The sequence below is a fragment of the Oryx dammah genome, unplaced genomic scaffold, assembly GCF_014754425.2.
Source record: "Oryx dammah isolate SB20612 unplaced genomic scaffold, SCBI_Odam_1.1 HiC_scaffold_2, whole genome shotgun sequence".
NCBI classification, from domain to species: domain Eukaryota; kingdom Metazoa; phylum Chordata; class Mammalia; order Artiodactyla; family Bovidae; genus Oryx; species Oryx dammah.
The window spans coordinates 154,107,863-154,127,525 of NW_024070186.1; the positions used below are offsets into that span (position 1 = coordinate 154,107,863).

Genomic DNA, 19,663 nt, shown 5'->3' on the forward strand with positions numbered 1-19,663 from the left:
CACATGGGAAATTTTTCATAAGGCCCTTTTATAAGGAATTTGTAACCATGCTGGAAATACAGGCTGTATGTACTCTTTTAATTCCCTTTATTTTGCTGGAAACTGTTACCAAGTCCATGTTCACTCTGCTCACCACACAACAAGCTAGTAAATCAGAGACGATATTGAGCCAAGGAAAAATGACTTTATTTGAAAAACCAGAAAACCGAGAAGATGGCAGACTAATGTGTCAAAAATAACCTTCTTATCAGGCTCTGGATGCCAGGTTCTTTTATAGAATAGAGAGGGAGAGGAAGTGAGGAAGTAAAAGGCTATTAATCTTGCAAGTATCTCCTGGAATGGCCAACCTTGGGGGTGTGGCGGCGGGGGGATGTGTTCATTTCTTCCTTCCTATAGCCAGCTGTTCACAGGTGGACAGGATCCTGAACAAAGACACTTTGGTTTAATAGTAAGGAGAGGGGCAGGGTACCCCCAGGAGGCTATTATGTACAAATAGTATTCTCGTAGTGAACAAAAGCAAATAGTATCCTCATAGTGAACAACAAAATAGTATCCTCATAGGAAGCAAAGGTTAAAGTAAAAGAAACAGATCAATGTGGAGTCAGATTGTGTTCTTCCCTGCAATACTATTTTGGTTTCTCAAATTCAGAAATATGTCATCAATTACAATATCTTGTATTCAAATTAAACTAAGATAAGTCTGGGATGGCCTCACCAGAGGCAGGCTATGGTGTATATCCTTGAGGTGAGATGAGCCGCCCGAAGAGGACAGCCCAGGTGCGTGAATGGAGAAGTGATTCAGAGGAGAACCCCAGGCAGCTAGGGCCAGAAATCACATTGGGTCTTATTGTAGTTGGCTAGTGTGTTCGTTTGCCAGGGCTGCAGTAACAAAGTACCATAAACTGAATGGATGAAGCAACAGAAATGTGTCGTCTTGAGGTTCTAAAGGCTGGAAGTCCAAGATCAAGGTGTCAGCAGGATTGGTTCCTCCTAAGGACCAAGAGGAAGATCTGTTCCAGGCCTCCCACCCAGCTTCTGGTGGGTGCTGGCCAATTTTGGATCCTTTAGTATATAGAGGCATCAGCCCAATCCCCGCCTTCATCTTTATGTGGCATTCTGTGTGCCCGCCTGTGTCTAAATGTCCTCTTCTTTTAAGGACACCAGTCATACTGGATTGGGGCCCATGCTAATAACCTCATTTATGTGATTACATCTAAAAAGACCTTCTGTCTAACCAAGTCACTTTTGAAAGTACTAGGGTTAGCATTTTAATGTAAGAATTTGGGAGGACAAAATTCAACCCATACAACTGGTTTATCTTTAAAAAAAAGAAAGCGGGATGGTTTGCATATCATTTAAACTAGGGAATCCAGGGAATAAAGCAGTCTGCCAGGACCATGGTCAGTCCTGGCCCTTCCCCCTCCTCCCCACAGGGGTGACGTGGGAGGAGCATCTGCTTCCTTTATCCTCCTATTTTGAGCCTGAAGTAAAGATTATAACCAGGAAGTGGCAGGTGGCGGGGTGGGGCGGGGCGATGGGAAATGTCCCTTCACTGCTGAGGCATGTTCTGATTTTTGTCTCTGTTACTAGTTTTCAATTTCTGGTCAGTATAACTTCGAGTTCCTCCGAAATCTTGAGTCACAGACAACTTATTGTGTTCGAGTTCGAGGGTTTCTTCCTGATCGGAACAAAACTGGAGAATGGAGTGAGCCTGTCTGTGAGCAAACAACCATTGACGGTGAGTCTTGAGATGCACCTTCTGCAGTTCTGTGTCCTTTGAGCACCCTCTTTTTTTTTTTTTTTTTTTGGACGTGGGTGGTGGTGGTGGGCCCCCATGCTGCAAGGCTTGTGAGATCTGCATTCCCCAACAGGGACTAAACCCGTGTCTCCTACAGTAGAAGCAGAGTCCTAACCCCTGGACTGCCAGGGAATTCCTCCTCTGAGCATCTTAAGTGGCTTTAGAGACTCCCACTGAGTGTGCCGGCTGAAAGACTCCTTGGAGATTATCACTGAGCTCAAACTCCAGTTCATCCCTGACTGACTGAGCCTCATGCTGGGAAGGAGACCGCCACCTTCTGAGGTAGCTTGTTCACTCCTAGACCCAAAGGACTGATGGACAGTCCTTCCGTCCAGAGGGCTAAGGTTTCCCCACACACACGCGCCTCCAGTGTGCTTGTTATGACCTCTCGGGCTCCCTCAGCAAGTCTCAGGCCTCCCAAGACCACCCCGAAAAGGTCGAGCCCTGATGGCCTCTGCTAGACACCTTTCCTTCCCAGGCAGCACACCTCCAGTTCCTTCACACACCGTAGGAAGAGTTTGGCAACCCCATCACTGTCCTCAGCAAGATAGTTTTAGGGTTCCTCGTGAATTATGGCACCAGAACCTCAACACAGTCCCCCACATATGAGGTACACGTACCCCAGTGTCTAGTAGAGTGCCTCCACGCTTAATGTTTCTTAAAACATGGGGAGGGAGGAAGAGAAGGAGGAACAGAGGGAAGAGGAAGGTACCAGTTGGCCTAGACATTGAGTAATTATGTACAGATGTATTATCATTCGAGATGATAAAATCTTACAGTCTGCACACAAATGAGGGGCCTTTTGTTATTTAAAGACGTTGTCCAGAGGATCCACCAGCTCAGATGCATACAAGCAGGTCTGATCCTGGCTCTTTTCATTTATGGAGTCCCTTTGGAAAGCAAAGCAGTGATCTGGGGATTACAGAAATACAAAGGAGAGCAATTGTAATAAAAGAATTCCCTCTGGAGTTTGAGGGAGACTGGAAGCCTGTATTTGTATGGCTGGGTTGCTCTCCTGTGCACCTGAAACTGTTACAACATTGTTAATTGGCTATACTCCAATATAAAATAAAAGGTCTGAAAACAAAAAGCAACACGAATGATGCCCAGCAACTGAGTATCCATGTGCAACAAAACTATTTCCTCCAGAGAGAGGGGAAAACTTTTCATCTGTGTCACTGCAGTCCTGAGGCCGCTGTGTTGCTGCCATCATGGTGCTTCATCACGTCAGCTTATCAAGTTCTTCCCGAATGTTGGTTTTTGTCATTGGATGTATTTCTTACCCAATTTTGCATTGTCTTATCAAAGAAAAGCTGATTTGCTAGGAAGAGCTTCAGGATCTTTAACAGTTTGTTGTTTAAACCGTTGGTGTGTCCAGGATATGCCTACTTAATGGTCACTAATCCATAGGAACACACTGGACTATTTTGTAAGCTGTTGTGTTTGACTGTCTGCAAAGTCACAGTGAAAGACTTTTTGGCAAATATCAGCTGAAATCAACACCCAGTGCCAAGTGCATTATTGTCCCAGCTGTGTCCCATGAGTGTTTATGGGACATTTCTCAAAACAAGAGCCCTGTAGTCAGATGGGCCTGGACATGAAGGTTCACCCCATCTCCCTCTCAGAAAAACACACGCTATATTTGAGCATTTTTAGCATATTTGATCTTTCAATACCCTTTTTGAGAAGGAGCATTTCCAAGAACACAGCTTGAGAAAAATAAGCCCACAATAGGATGGGGAAGACTAGATATATATTCAAGAAAATTGGAGATATCAAGGGAATATTTCATGCAAGGATGGGCACAGTGAAGGACAGAAACAGCAAGGACCTCACAGAAGCAGAAGAGATGAAGAAGAGGTAGCAAGAATACATAGAAGAACTATACAAAAAAGATCTTCATGACTGGGATAACCACGATGGTGTGATTGCTCCCCTAGAGCCAGACATCCTGGAGTGTGAAGTCAAGTGGGCCTTAGGAAGCTTTACTACGAACAAAGCTAGTGGAGGTGATGGAATTCCAGCTGAGCTGTTTCAAATCCTAAAAGATGATGCTGTGAAAGTGCTGCACTCAATATGCCAGCAAATTTGGAAAAGTCAGCAGTGGCCACAGGACTGGAAAAGGTGAGTTTTCATTCCAGTCCCAAAGAAGGACAACACCAAAGAATGTTCCAGCTACTGTACAGTTGTGTTCATTTCACACCCCAGTAAGGTTATACTCAAAATCCTTCAAGCTAGACTTCAGCAGTATACAAACCAAGAATTTCCAGATGTACAAACTGGGTTTAGATAAAGCAGAGGAACCAGAGATCAAATTGCCAGCATACAGTGGATCATAGATAAAGCAAGGGAATTTCAGAAAAACATCTACTTCTGCTTCACTGACTATGCAAAGCCTTTGACTGTGTGGATCACAACAAACTGTGGAAAATTCTTCAGGAGATGGGAATACTGGACCACCTTACCTGTCTCCTGAGAAACGTGTATGCTGATCAAGAAGCAGCAGTTAAAACCAGACATGGAACAACTAACTGGTTCAAAATTGGGGAAGAAGTATGTCAAGGCTGTATATTGTCACCCAGCTTCTTTAATTTATATGCAGAGTATATCACGTGAAATGCTAGGCTGGATGAATCACAAGCAGGAATCAAGATTGCTGGGAGAAGTATCAACAACCTCAGATATGCAGATGATATCACTCTAATGACAGAAAGTGAAGAGAAACCACAGAGCCTCTTAATGAGGGTGAAAGAGGAAAATGGAAAAAGCTGGCTTGAAACTCAGCGTTCAAAAAACTAAGATCATGGCATCCAGTCCCATCACTTCATGGCAAGTGGATGGGGAAAAAGTGGAAACAGTGACATTTTATTTTCTTGGGCTCCAGAATCACTGCGGATGGTGACTGCGGCCATGAAATTAAAAGACACCTCCCTGGTGGCTTAGATGGTAAAGAATCCGCCTGCAGTGCAAGAGACCTGGGTTGGAAAGAACCCCTGGAGGAGGGCATGGCAACCCACTCCAGTATTTTTGCCTGGAGAATCCCAATGGACGGAGCCTAGCCAGCTACAGTCCATGGGGTCGCAAAGAGTCGAACATGACTGAGCAACTAAGCACAACACAGCACAGCTCCTTGGAAGAAAAGCTATGACAAACCTAGACAGCATATTAAAAAGCAGAAACATTAGCTTGCCGACAAAGGTCTGGATAGTCAAAGCTATGGTTTTTCCAGTAGTCGTGTATGGATGTGAGAACTGGACCATAAAGAAGGCTGAGTGCCAAAAAATTGATGCTTCTAAATTATGGTGCCTGTAAAGACTCTTGAGAGTGCCTTGGACTGCAAGGAGATCCAACCAGTCCATCCTAAAGGAAATTAACCCTGAATATTCATTAGAAGGACTGATGCTGAAGCCAAAACTCCAATGCTTTGGCCACCTGATGCCAAGAGCTGACTCACTGGAAAAGACCCTGATGGTGGGAAAGATTAAGGGCAGGAGGAGAAAGCACTGCAGAGGATGCGATGATTAGATAACATCCCCAAGTCAGTGAACATGAATTTGAGCAAATTCTGGAAGATAGTGAAAGACAGGGAAACCTAGCATGCTGCAGTCCATAGAATCTCAAAGAGTCAAACACAACTTTGCCATAATTTTGGCCTTCCCTAGTGGTTCAGTGATAAAGAATCAGCCTGCCAGTGCAAGAGACACATGTTCGATCCCTGGGTTGGGAAGATCCTGGGAGAAGGAAATGGCAACCTGCTCCAGTTATTCTTGCCTGGGACATCCCATGAACAGAGGAGCCTGGTGGGCCATAGTCCAGAGGGTCACAAAAGAGTCGGACACGACTTAGTGACGTGACTAAACAACAAACAACAAGTAGCCACTTAACGATCCATTTTAGAATTTTTGTATCTTTTTCTGGACACTGAATCAGGCTTACCAGCCTGGAGTTTCCTGAATCTTGTTGAGGTTTCTTTCCCTTGTTTTGTAGATGAACAAAGTTACTTGCCCAAATCCAGAAATTTCTCGTCTCACCCGGTCACGTGATCTTTCCAGTGTCATCCAAAAGTATTCTGCAATAATATTAAGCACGGTTTCTCAGGATTACAGAGCCACATAGAAGATGGAGTCTTGCTGTCTCTCTACAGGGGATTCTCTGCCTCTCTCTTTTTTCTGTAGCCCCCAGCTAGTGCCAAGGTACTGCTGTCCAAGGCTAAGCCCACCTGCCTGTGTTCCACCTTGTGGCTGAGCCTCTCAGCAGGTGCCTCTAAATAACAAAAGCCTGCCTTAATGAAAACCAAAAAAACCTTTTTTTTTGGCTGCCCCTCAAGGCTTGTGGGATCTTCATTCCCCAACCAGGGATTGAACCCAGGCTCTTGGCAGTGAAAGCGCAGAGTCCTACCCACTGGACCGCCAGAGAACTCCCAAAAGCCTACCTTTTTATTCCACTCGTGAATCATTTGTACTTGAATGAGAATTCTGTGCCCTGGGAGCACCCATCCTGTTTAAATCACTAGAATCCTGACTTTGGGATCTTCGTTCTTTCCTCTAAACACCTGCCAACTGCTTTCTCCAGGCCTGAGTACGTGCCTGGTTGTTCCGTGTCCCATCCTTCCCTGCTGTGAATTCCAACACAATGAGTGACTTGGGGCAGATCCTGAACTGCCCACTGCCTCCATTGCCTCATCTACAAGATGAGAGTAATCAAAGGTGTCACCCAGGACAGTGCCAGGCAGAGTCAGCCTGCAGTACAGGTTAGGTGTCATTACTGTTATTAATAAGGACATTATTCAAATCATACTTTTAGGGACTTCCCTGACACTCCAGTGGTTAAAAATCCACTTTCCATTTTAGGCAATGCAGGTTTGATCCCTGGTCGGGGAACGAGGATCCTGTGTGCTATAGGGCAGCTTAGCCCTTGCGCTACAACTTCTGAGCCCATGTGCTCTAGAGCCCTGAAAATAAGACCTGACAGCCAAATAAATAATTTTTTTTTAATAAAATCACACCTTTAAATATTACTTCAGGCTTATGTCACGAAACATGGCATGAGGCACACACTTGGACCAAAAAGAAAAGTATTTCGAATATCTTCTAACTCTAAATGATTGCTCATTAACTAACAAAATCCAGACATTTTATAAAAGAAAAGAATAGCCCACTGACAACCTGCTTTTGTCAGATGTCAGTTTAGGGTTTTGTTTGTTTGTTTGTTTGTTTAAATGTAGTTCTCCTGTTTAAACCTCACAAGTTTTCAGTGAAAGTGTGGAAAGGTTCTGTTCGCTTTTCCCAGAAGGAAGTTGAAGGGTCGGAGAGATGAAGTAACTTGCCGGAAGTCAGCTCAACAAGTAAATAACAGGAAGTAACATCTCCGCCCATGCCTAACAGATTCATCCCATACTGAAGCAGAAGGAAGACTTGCCCAAGGGTGAGACAGGAAAAGGAGTTCACCTGAGGCATGGCCAGCTAGACTGAAGCAAGTTAAGGGCTTCACACAGATAGTGTTGATTACTAGTTCAGTTCAGTTCAGTACCAGATTGTTCCACAAGTCACAGCCTGTGTAAAGCAGTATCCCCTCTCCTTTCCCATTCCCCCTTCTTGGTAAGTCACAAAAGCATCTTTTGAATTTTATCACCATCAACCGGGTATGCCCATGGAATAATGTCCTGTGTAAGATGCTGAAACGTCTGGGTTGGAGGCCCAAGGAGACCCGGAGCTGCCCCCAGGGGAGTCATCACATTGTCACCAACCGTGCCAGGGCGGGGCCCAGGAGTCAATGTTTAATGAATATTTAATGAGTAATTCTGATACATGGCAAATTAAAGAGCTACAGAAATATTAAGTGGAAAGATAGGGAGGTGAGTAGATGGCCCTGGGACTTCCTCCAGAGCTGGGACTTCAGATCGCAAGCTGACCTACCATCATCAGCTCTCGTAAAGCCTAGGGGCCACCCCCACCAGTTCCCTTGCCTCACGACCCTGTATCCACCCAGAAAACCCATCTGAGTTGAACCTGCTAAAGGCACCACCACTCGATTCTAGTAACTGAAACGAGAACTCATAGGGTGCAGGGATAAGGAGTGAATTCCCTGAACTCGGCCAGGGTACAAGCTGGACAGGCTGCAAGGTCACTGCCAGTGTTAGTCACAGTGCAAGAGGGGGCAGCAGGCCCGCCCAGCCTCTTCCCCATGATGGGTGCCCTCACCATTCACTAGATGTTTAAGGAGTGTCTGTGGCCACGCAGTGTGCCAAGTGCTGGGAGAGGCCAGCAGGGGGCCTGCCGTCCAGGTGGCTCCAAGACTGTGTGCCCATCAGGGTTCTCTGATCTGCCCTGGGAAAGTAAGAGTTGACGCTTTGCCGCAATCCCCATAGAGGGCCCTGCTCTTCCAGGGCAAGGTTCGTTCTCCTGGCCTCTCCCAGCACCAAATGCTTTCAGTCTGCATCAGGAGGGTGGTGCTGGGCTGACAGGGCTGGTCACAGGGAGGCCAGGAGGGCAGCTGGCAAAGGGGCCTGGTGCTAAGTGAGGGGAGCTGGGCCACCAAGGGTGACCCCCTGGAGACGGTCCAAGATAAAGCTGGACACCAGTTAAGGTGGTAAAAACAGATTTGATTCATTCGTGACTGGAGGAAGGGAAACAGCTGATGGGGCATTTTAAAGACAGAATTGGGAATCAGGATGAAAAGAGATCGGGGTCACAGAAGTGACAAATGACCAAAACTAGGTGGGCGCATGGGGTGGTGTTAACACACTTAGGCCGTTTTCTGCGTCTGCTGCTAACTGGATTTTATCACCTGCGACGTTCTTCCCACTGGGGCTCTGAGACAGAGACTCTTCCCCTGTCATGATGCTCCATCCTGATGATGACATGTCGAAGGATTGGCTTCCAGATCCTTGAGAAAGACACTCCTGGATTGTAGGAGCTAATTTAGGTCTCACTGGGAGAGAGGAAGGCTTTATAGTCCTGAGCTTTTTAGGAAAGTGCACTGATCTCTGGTGCCCCCCTCCCAGAGATCAGCTTTAGGCTGCTGGGCACCGCACTAGCATTAGGGGAGGGCTCTGCGTGCAGGCAGTCAGGTGGAGTCCCCTGTGCAGTTCTCAGTACAAAACGCTGTAACACGTGTGTGTCAACTGGGGCTCTGGGGCCCGGGGAGCCCCATTGTCTGCTGATGGAACAGCGGAACAGGGAGCTGATGGCTCCCCTGTGGGTAGATAATGGGGATCAGAGTTCGTGCAGCTGCTGCTTTTTGGGGCATATCAGCAATCATGCCCCAGAAACCCAACTTGGAGGATGGTAGGAAAGGGTGAGACTTGAAAACCTCCAGATCCTCAAATAGCTGCTCTGTTTCCTTCTGAGACACACCTGTGCGCCCCCCCACCCGGGCCCCACCCCAGCGGTAAGGGGTTACCATTAGATCATGATGGTGAAAGCATGACGCAAATATGAGCCAGCCCTTCATCCCTGCAGAAACCACCCCGTCCTGGATGGTGGCCAGCGTCCTGGCAGCCTCCATGTGCGCTGCTCTCCTGCTACTGCTTGGCTGCTTCTTCCTGCTGCGGTGCGTTTACAGGAAGGCCAGGCACGCCTTCCCCCCGAGGAATTCTCTTCCGCAGCACCTGAAAGAGGTAGGTAGTGGCACGGAGCCAGATGCGGGTGCGTAAGAAGACGCTGACCTTCACAGTCAGAGCCGCCTAACTCAGCCCAGCGTGGTTTCTGGAGGATGACACACGCCTTGCACGCAGGTCCCATTCCTGGTGCCCTATCAGAAAAGTCTGAGCTCAGGGAACAGCTCTATAGGGAGGGGGCGGGGGGCAGAGGTTTTGTTCCTAAAAGCCCTCCCTCCAGCCTGGATATTTGTTCTTTCTCTGACTTTCCATGCCCAGAGCCCCAAGTCGTCAGAGAGCCAAGGTGCTGGTCCTGGAACAGAAAGGGGCTAAGCCGAGCTCAGAGCAGAAAAGATGGGAAAGAGAGGACTCTGGGCTGAGTGCCAGCGAACAGCCAGGGACAGCGGAGGGGCAGGAGCAGTGTCAGAGCAGGGAGTGTCTGAGAGCAACTGAAATTATAGAATGTGTCCCAGGCTTTAGGAAAGCAGTTTTTTGTTTTTTTTTTTTCCCTCCAGGCAAATGGAGGGAAAAAAAGTGAACATGAAAGTTGCTCAGTCAGGTCCAACTCTTTGTGACCCCATGGACTGTACAGTCATAGAATTCTCCAGGCCAGAATACTGGAGTGGGTAGCCTTTCCCTTCTCCAGGGGATCTTCCCAACCCAGGGATGGAACCCAGGTCTCGCACATTGCAGACAGATTCTTTACCAGCTGAGCCACCAGGGAAGCCCAAGAATACTGGAGTGGGTAGCCCATCCCCCCGCCAGGGGATCTGCCCAACCCAGGAATCGAACCGGGGTCTCCTGCATAGTAGGCAGATTCTTTACCAACTGAACTACAGGAAAGCTACTTTCAGAATGTTTGGGTGGAAGAAAGAATGTACCTGGATAGAGCCTGTAGGGCAGAAGCAGCTTTAAGGAATGAAATCTTGCTTATATTCTCATTAGAAATGAAGTAAAAGGAAATGTGAAGCGAAGCCCGCGTCTCCCCTGGGCTGGGTGTGGGCTCCCCCAGGAAGGAGGCGCAGTTCATGGAGCAGTTCCTTCAGCTCAGGGAACCTCCCAGGGTAGGCGGTAGGGGGAGCCCCACTCCCAGCAGCCGAGGGAGCAAGCCCCTGCTTCCTAAAGATTGGGGTGAGGGTGGAGCATCGCAGCATCCACTCCAGCCTGCACATAAACCATTAGGACCCAGGGGTGCAGCTTCTCTAAGAGCCGAGTCGATCTCCTCCCCCAGGGAAGGTTACAAGAAGAAGGTTAAGGGAACAAGGGCCAGCCCCACCACTGCAGCTGGTCCCAAAGGCACAAGTGACACCCGTGATCTCACTGCTCTGCTGTTTCTTCTCGCCTGACTAGCTGCTGCTGACCTAACGGGGGCGACTCAGACACTCCGCTCTGCGAGGGCTGAGCCCCTGGTCACAGGACACCAGAGACCCTGGCTCTTGTGCTTCTCCACGTGCCATGAGAATTGGGCAGGAGTCACCCCTCCCCCAAGGCCCCATCATGTAGCAGCAGCCTTTTCTCTTCCTGATGACCTGAGTAGTTACCCCTGACTGCTTTCTTGGCCGGCTAATTTTTTGGCACAAGGATCCTGATGTGAGAAGGTGGCAGCTATAACTTATAGTTTGATGAAATCTCTAACGTGTCCCCTCGTGGGAACGTCCCCCTCTGGGATAATAACTGTTTTAGGCTTTGTAACCAAGACTGAGGTAGTATGCGGTTGTTGGTCTTTAGCCACTAAGTCGTGTCCAACTCTTTTGCAACCCCATGGACTGTAGCTTGCCAGGCTCTTCTGTCCATGGGATTTTCCAGGCAAAATACTGGAGAAGGTTGCTATTTCCTTCTCCAGGGGATCTTCTCAACCCAGGGATCTAACCTGTGTCTCCTGTGTTGGCAGGCAGATTCTTTACCCCTGAGCCACCACGGAAGCCCCAAGATATTACATACTTATATAACCTTTGCTTTTAGCTTCTCTTCTTTTCTCAGCTGTTTGTAAGCCCTCCTCAGACAACCATTTTGCCTTTTTGCCTTTCTTTTTCTTGGGGATGGTCTTGATCCCTGCCTCCTGTACAATGTCATGAACCTCTGTCCATAGTTCTTCAGGCACTCTGTCAGATCTAATCCCTTGAATCTATTTGTCACTTCCACTGTATAATCATAAGGAGTTTGATTTAGGTCCTACCTGAATGGTCTAGTGGTTTTCCCTACTTTCTTCAAGTCTGAATTCGGCAATAAGGAGAAAAGAAGAGAAGCTAAAGGCAAAGGTGTAAATGAAAGATATACCCATTTGAATGCAGAGGTCCAAAGAATAGCAAGGCAAGGTAAGAAAGCCTTCCTCACTAATCAATACAAAGAAATAGAGGAAAACAATAGAATGGGAAAGAATAGAATGGGAGATCTCTTCAGGAAAATTAGAGATTTTCTAATTTCAAAATGCAAGGGAACATTTCATGCAAAGATAGGCACAATAAAGGAGATAAATGATATGGACCTAACAAAAGCAGAAGATATTAAGAAGAGGTGGCAAGAATACACAGAACTATACCAAAAAGATCTTGATGACCCAGGTAACCGTAATAGTGTGATCACTCACTAGAGCCAGACACCCTGGAATGCGAAGTCAAGTGGGCCTTAGAAAGCATCACTATGAACAAAGCTGGTGGAGATGATGGAATTCCAGTTGAGCTACTTCACATCCTAAAAGATGATGCTGTTAAAGTGCTCAATATGCCAGCAAATTTGGAAAACTCAGCAGTAGCCACAGGACTAGAAAAGATCAGTTTCCATTCCAATCCCAAAGAAGAGCAATGCCAAAGAATGCTCATACTACCGCGCAATTGCACTCATCTCACACGCTAGCTAACTAATGCTCAGAATTCTCCAAGCCAGGCTTCAACAGTAGGTGAACTGTGAACTTCTAGATGTTCAAGCTAGATTTAGGAAAGGCAGAGGAACCAGAGATCAAATTGCCAGCATCCACTGGATCATTGAAAAAGCAAGAGAGATCCAGAAAACCATCTACTTCTGCTTTACTGACTATGCTAAAGCCTTTGACTGTGTGGATCACAACAAACTGTGGAAAATTCTGAAAGAGATCGGAATACCAGACCACCTGACCTGCCTCTTGAGAAACCTGTATGCAGGTCAGGAAGCAACAGTCCGAACTGGATATGGAACAACAGACTGGTTCCAAATAGGAAAAGGAGTACGTCAAGGCTGTATATTGTCACCCTACTTATTTAACTTAATATGCAGACTACATCATGCGAAATGCTGGACTGGAAGAAGCACAGGCTGGAATTAAGATTGCCGGGAGAAATATCAATAACCTCAGATATGCAGATGACACCACCCTTATGGCAGAAAGTGAAGAAGAACTAAAAAGCCTCTTGGTGAAGGTACAAGAGGAGAGTGAAAAAGAAAACGAAGATCATGGCATCTGGTCCCATCACTTCATGGGAAATAGATAGGGAAACAGTGGAAACAGTGACAGACTTTATATTTTTGGTTCCAAAATTACTGTAGATGGTGACTGCAGCCATGAAATTAAAAGACACTTGCTCCTTGGAAGAAAACTTCTGACCAACCTAGAAAGCATATTAAAAAGCGGAGACATTACTTTGCCAACAAAGGTCCGTCTAGTCAAGGCTATGGTTTTTCCAGTGATCATGTATGGATGTGAGAGTTGGACTGTTAAGACAGCTGAGCGCCAAAGAATTGATACTTTTGAACTGTGGTGTTGGAGAAGACTCTTGAGAGTTCCTTGGACTGCAAGGAGATCCAACCAGTCCATTCTAAAGGAGATCAGTCCTGGGTGTTCTTTGGAAGGACGGATGCTGAAGCTGAAATCCCAGTACTTTGGTTACATGATTTGAAGAACCGACTCATTGGAAAAGACCCTGATGCTGGGAAAGACTGAAGGCAGGAGGAGAGTGGGACAACAGAGATGACCTGGCTAGACGGCATCACCGACTCAATGGACATGGGTTTCAGTAAACTCTGGGAGGTGGTGATGGACAGGGAGGCCTGGTGTGCTGCAGCCCATGGGGTTGCAAAGAGTCAGACACGACTGAGCGACTGAACTGAACTGAGCCACTAAGCATGCATGCACAGTTTTTTCAAAAGTGAAAAGGAGCAGGGGACTTCCTTGGTAGTCCAGTAGTTAGGACTCCATACTTCCACTGCAGGGGAAACAGATCCCATCCTTGGTCGGGGAACTAAGATGCTGCATGACATGAGGCATGGCCAAGAAAACCAAAGCAAAACACAAAACAGCAACACATAGCTTGCAGGAACAAGCTGTAAGCGCAAGGAGCTCAACTCAGGCTCTGCGGTGACGTAGGTGGATAGGATGGGGAGTGGAGGGAGGCCCAAGAAGAAAGATACATATATGTATGTATGTATACATATAGCTGCTTCACTTCACTGTACAGCAGAAACTAACACCACATTGTAAGGCAATTAGACTCCAATTAGTAAATAACAAACAGAAAGGAACAGCTGAAATTAATATAAGTAATACATTTTACGCAACCCAATATATCCAAAATGTCATTTCAACATGGAATCAATCATTTTTTTCATTTGTCGAAACATCTACATTCTTTTTTTCATACAAAGTCCTCAAAATCTGGTGTGTGTTTTACCTCTCAGCTCACATAGAGTCAGACCGGCCACATTCCATGTGGCTGGTGGCTGCCGTACTGAATGGCACAGGGCTGAAGGCTGAACGAAGGGACTCTCGGGGTGCTGGGGAGCACCAGAAGGGGCCCCCAACTCAGCCTGAGGATGCACAGGAGAGTGATGTATCCCAAGCCAGCTTCCTCGAGGCAAGGATGCCCAGGGCAGCATCAGGATCGTCCCTAAGTCTCCGTCCAGGTTTACAAGAGGAACTGTCAGAGGAGGACCTGTGATCACTAAGCACAGGAGGTGCAGATTTATTGTCAAATTTTTTAAATTGTGGTAAAACATGCTTACTCCTTGGAAGAAAAGTTATGACCAACCTAGATAGTATATTCAAAAGCAGAGACATTACTTTGCCAACTAAGGTCCGTCTAGTCAAGGCTATGCTTTTTCCAGTGGTCATGTATGGATGTGAGAGTTGGACTGTGAAGAAGGCTGAGCGCCGAAGAATTGATGCTTTTTCACTGTGGTGTTGGAGAAGACTCTTGAGAGTCCCTTGGACTGCAAGGAGATCGAACCAGTCCATTCTGAAGGAGATCAGCCCTGGGATTTCTTTGGAAGGAATGATGCTAAAGCTGAAGCTGCAGTACTTTGGCCACCTGATGTGAAGAGTTGACTCATTGGAAAAGACTCTGATGCTGGGAGGGATTGGGGGCAGGAGGAGAAGGGGATGACAGAGGATGAGATGGCTGGATGGCATCACGGACTCGATGGACCTGAGTCTGAGTGAACTCTGGGAGTTGGTGATGGACAGGGAGGCCTGGCGTGCTGCAATTCATGGGGTCGCAGAGTCGGACACGACTGAGCGACTGAACTGAACTGAACTGAAAACACGCATAACGTAAAATTTGCCACCATATGCAGTTTTCAGCGTACAGTTCAGTGGTATTGAGTACATGGACATTGTTGTGCAACCCTCTTCACCCTCTGTCCTCAGAACCTCTTTCATCTCGCAAAACAAACCGGATCCATTAAGTAGAATTCCCCATCTCCCTTCTCCCCCAGCTGCTGGCCACCACCATTACTTTCTGTCTGTGAATTTGCCTAGTCTAAGTGCCTCATGTAAGTGGAGTCATGCCCTGTTTGTCCTGCTGTGTCTGGCGTGTTTCACCTAACATAAGGTTCCTCGACAATGTGGTGTGGATCAGAACTTCATTACATTTTGAGGCTGAAAAATACTGCTTTATATGGATAGACTACATTCTGTCGGGTTGGCCAAAAGATATGTTTGGATTTTTCTGGAAGATATAACAAAAACTCAAACAAATGTTTGGCCAACACAATATCTATCCAGTCATACGTGGATGGGGTTTCCCAGGTGGTAAAGAATCCACATGCCAATGCAAGAGACCCAGGAGACGTGGGTTTGATATCTGGGAAGAAACTGCTCCACGCGAAGATCCCCTGGAGGAGGGCATGGCAACCCACTCCAGTGTTCCTGCCTGGAGAATCCCCTTGGCCAGAGGAGCCTGCGAGCTGTAGTCCATGGGGTCACACAGAGCCGGGCACGACTGAAGCGACTGAGCACACGCACACATATGTGAGTGGGCATGCGATCCGCTCCTCTCTTTCAGTTCAGTTCAGTCGCTCAGTTGTGTCTGACTCTTTGCAACCCATGAATCACAGCACGCCAGGCCTCCCTGTCCATCACCATCTCCTGGAGTTCAATCAGACTCGCGTCCATTGAGTCCGTGATGCCATCCAGCCATCTCATCCTCTGTCGTCGCCTTCTCCTCCTGCTCCCAATCCCTCCCAACATCAGAGTCTTTTCCAATGAGTCAACTCTTCACATCAGGTGGCCAAAGTACTGGAGTTTCAGCTTTAGCATCATTCCTTCCAAAGAAATCCCAGGGCTGATCTCCTTCAGAATGGACTGGTTGGATCTCCTTGCAGTCCAAGGGACTCTCAAGAGTCTTCTCCAACATCACAGTGAAAAAGCATCAATTCTTCGGTGCTCAGCCTTCTTCACAGTCTAACTCTCACATCCATACATGACCACAGGGAAAACGATAGCCTTGACTAGACGGACCTTAGTCGGCAAAGTAATGTCTCTGCTTTTGAATATGCTATCTAGGTTGGTCATAACTTTTCTTCCAAGGAGTAAGTGTCTTTTAATTTCATGGCTGCAGTCACCATCTGCACTGATTTTGGAGCCCCCCAAAATAAAGTCTGACACTGTTTCCACTGTTTCCTCATCTATTTCCCATGAAGTGATGGGACCAGATGCCATGATCTTCGTTTTCTGAATGTTGAGCTTTAAGCCAACTTTTTCACTCTCCTCTTTCACTTTCATCAAGAGGCTTTTTAGCTCCTCTTCACTTTCTGCCATAAGGGTGGTGTCATTTGCATATCTGAGGTTATTGGTATTTCTCCCGGCAATCTTTTTTTTTTTTTTACTAGGCAAAGAATTTTATTTATCTTTGTCTCAAACTTTATTCTTAGGCTTCTTCAGCTTCATTAGCTGCAAAGAATGAATTGTATATAAGCAAAAACTGAAAAGAGCTGCAGTGTCCAGGGGCTTAGGCTTAAAAATATTAGAGATCTAGATTTTATCAGATCCATAAACAAAATTTTAAAAAACAATCATAATATAAAATAGCAGCTCCCAGTAACTTCTTCAAGATTTATCTTCTTCAGAAGTTAACTCAATTTAGTTTGCTTCATTCTTGGAAGCCTCATCAAAATTCTCCACAAGATCTGGAACTTCATCATCCTCCTCCTCTCCAGTGGCAAGTGGTGCTTTTCCATCCACAGATTGTTTGGGCAGAGCTTCAGCCAGTCTCCTTAAACTGGTGAGACTGTCGGCACCAAGCTGGTTTAAGATGCTGGGGAGCATTTCTGTCAGTTGCTTTGTCTCAGCGTGGCCTGTAATGGTGAAAGTGTTTGCTGCCAGAGATGCCTGAACTTTAGGGTTGTTAAAGTGGATCACTGTTCCTTGATTTGTGAACATATTCATCTCTTTAATACCAGAGATATTGTTTACCCCTAACTTCTTTAAAGAGAACGGAAGTTTTTTGTCATCTGCTGTGGCTGTTCTATGAACCACCTTCTTCTTTCTGCGAGCAGTTCCTTTCCCACCAATGCGCACTTGTGCCTGCAGTTTGGCGAGTTTCTCCTGGTTCATGATAGTTTCTTTCATCTTGTTGGAGCGGAAATGGGGCCGCGTGGGGGACTAGGGTTGGCGCTCAGGTGGTCTCGGGCAGACCAGCTGAGGTTAGGCGCACACACGTGGGGATGCAAGATGGCAGCTAGAGCTCTCCCGGCAATCTTGATTCCCACTTGTTTTTCTTCCCGTCCAGTGTTTCTCATGATGTATTCTGCATAGAAGTTAAATAAGCAGGGTGACAATATACAGCCTTGACGCACTCCTTTTCCTGTTTGGAACCAGTCTGTTCCATGTCCAGTTCTAACTGTTGCTTCCTGACCTGCATACAGATTTCTCAAGAGGCACTTTAGGTGGTCTGGTATTCCCATCTCTTTCAGAATTTTCCACAGTTTATTGTGATCCACACAGTCAAAGGCTTTGGCATAGTCAATAAAGCAGAAATAGATGTTTTTCTGGAACTCTCTTGCTTTTTCCATGATCCAGTGGATGTTGGCAATTTGATCGGCGCCCTGAAGATGGGGACATATTGATGCATCTCCCTGAGACACCACTTTCAGTTCTTTTGGGTGTAGACCCAGAAGTGGAATTGCTGGTTCATACGGTAATTCTGCTTTTAATTTTGGGAGGAAGTGTCATACTCTTGTTACATTTTTTTTGAAACAGCATTTTCCAGCCAGGAGTTCTGTAGAAAATTGTGAGCCCAGAAAAAGAAATGGGAAAATTTGTTAATTGACTCTTTTTTTTTTCCCCTCCCTGCAGTTTATGAGCCACCCTCATCACAGCACTCTTCTCTTATTCTCCTTCCCGCTCTCTGATGAGAATGAAGTCTTTGACAAACTGAGCGTCATCACAGAAGTGTCTGAAAGCTGCAAGCCGAACCCTGGGGCCAGCTGCGGTCTCGGGACCTGACATGGGCAGGGGTCCTTCCAGCTGATATCCGAGGAGGGAGCACACTCAGCCGAGCACACTCAGTGACCCCCTCCTTGTCCTATCTCCCCACAAGGGCAGTCAGAGCAGCCAACCAGGGCGGGCCGAGAGCGCCTGAGTAAACCCCAGATGGAGAGCTCACGCAGACGCCGGGACAGCGTCCACACCGCCAAGGAGCTGGACTCCAAATGCTCATGTGGCAACACCTTGGGAACTTGCCACTTTTTAAAGGCCTTAATGATTTGAAAAAAAACGTTGCCACTGTGATTTCCCTGATGGTCCGTTCCAGTGGTTAAAAGACTCCCCGCTTCCAGTGCAGGGGGCACAGGTTTCATCTTCGGTTGAAAAAGTAAGATCCCACATATCACATGATATGGCCAGAAAAAAAAAAAAAAGGTTGAGGCTGGCCACCAGAGGTATGATTCTCAGTCTTGTGTATTCACTAATATAAAAAGGTTTTAGGGAATTCCCCAGCAGGTCCGGTGGTTAGGACTCCATGCTTTCACAGCCGAGGGCCGAGGATCAGTCCCTGGTCAGGGAACTCAGACCTCACCAGCCATGTGGCAAAAAAATAAAACCACCAAAAAAAAAAAAGTTTTAAATGGTTAGAAACAAAAATATATAAAATGAGGAAGAAAGACCAAGGCACTGTGGAATCTGAGAGTGCCAACATTCTGACGGGAGAAATGGCGTCAACTCAGAAGTTGCTATCACCAAGCACTGTACAGAGTGCAGACTGGATTCTCAGGGACACTTGGACTGGGTTTATTTTTCTATGCGGACACATTTCGTATATGCTGGTGCTCAATTAAAGCCTTACTCTTTATTTAGTCCACGTGCGTTAAATGACACTCCATCTGTGTGGCTGTTATGAACCAGGTCTCATACGCTGTCTTTCCTGTTCACTCATTCAGTGGATATTCCTCAGTCCCTGCTTGGCAGTCAGCCAGGGACTGTGCCAGGCACAGGGGCCCCACAGCAACTGGGAAGCTTCAGAAAATAGAAGACCCTCAGCTTTGAATTCCAGGCTTGCCAGGTGGCTCCGTGGTAGAGAACCTGCCCGTCAATGCCAGAGATGCAGGAGACGCAGGTTCGATCCCTGGGTCGGGAAGATCCCCCGGAGGAGGAAATGGCAACCCACTCCAGTATTCTTGCCTGGAGAATCATGGAGAGGGGAGCCTGGCGGGCTACAGTCCATAGGGTCACAAAGAGTCAGACAGAACTGAGCAACTGAGCATGCGTGCATCGGCTTTGAATTCCACCTCAGACGCTTAGCAGTTTCCTCATCTGTACATGAAGGTGAAAAGACCTAAGGATTAGTGACACTCAGTGAAAATGCCCACCCCGGTGCCAGCACATAGCATTCACTCAGTAAATGGTAGCTCATCTTACCAGCTGCACCATCTCATGGGCATGACTGACTTCACAAACCTAGGTCAGCAACAAATGTCGCTTCCTCTGGGCCAGGTTGCTCAATACAGTAGATTCATCAAAGTTCCCCAAAATAGAAAAAAAAACAAAAACACTTTTTGAAGTGATTTTTTTTTTTAATGGAAAC

The 19,663-nt window shown here is 46.8% G+C and overlaps 2 protein-coding genes across 3 annotated transcripts in view; one reads left to right on the plus strand and one right to left on the minus strand.

The window, feature by feature from the left end:
* The window catches only part of IL10RB (interleukin 10 receptor subunit beta), a 32,107-nt gene extending 13,167 nt beyond the window's left edge, over nt 1-18,940 (plus strand). The window contains exons 5-7 of one of the 2 annotated variants that reach the window (XM_040228305.1): nt 1,591-1,738; nt 9,259-9,416; nt 17,938-18,940. In XM_040228305.1, the coding sequence (XP_040084239.1) occupies nt 1,591-1,738; nt 9,259-9,416; nt 17,938-18,087 (456 nt within the window). In that variant the 3' untranslated portion in view covers nt 18,088-18,940. Of the gene's footprint in view, nt 1-1,590; nt 1,739-6,648; nt 6,825-9,258; nt 9,417-17,937 lie in introns of those variants that run through there. The other variant, XM_040228314.1, reaches the window with a different exon arrangement.
* On the minus strand, nt 16,454-17,259 carry LOC120854361 (transcription factor BTF3-like). Its single transcript, XM_040228326.1, has one exon. The coding sequence runs from the start codon at nt 17,209-17,211 to the stop codon at nt 16,723-16,725; it is 489 nt and encodes a 162-aa protein (XP_040084260.1). The 5' UTR covers nt 17,212-17,259; the 3' UTR covers nt 16,454-16,722.
* Nucleotides 18,941-19,663: the final 723 nt, after the last annotated feature.

Coding starts and splice junctions, on each gene's coding strand:
- LOC120854361 (XM_040228326.1), bottom strand. CDS start 17,211: ATGAAAGAAACTATCATGAACCAGGAGAAACTCGCCAAACTGCAGGCA.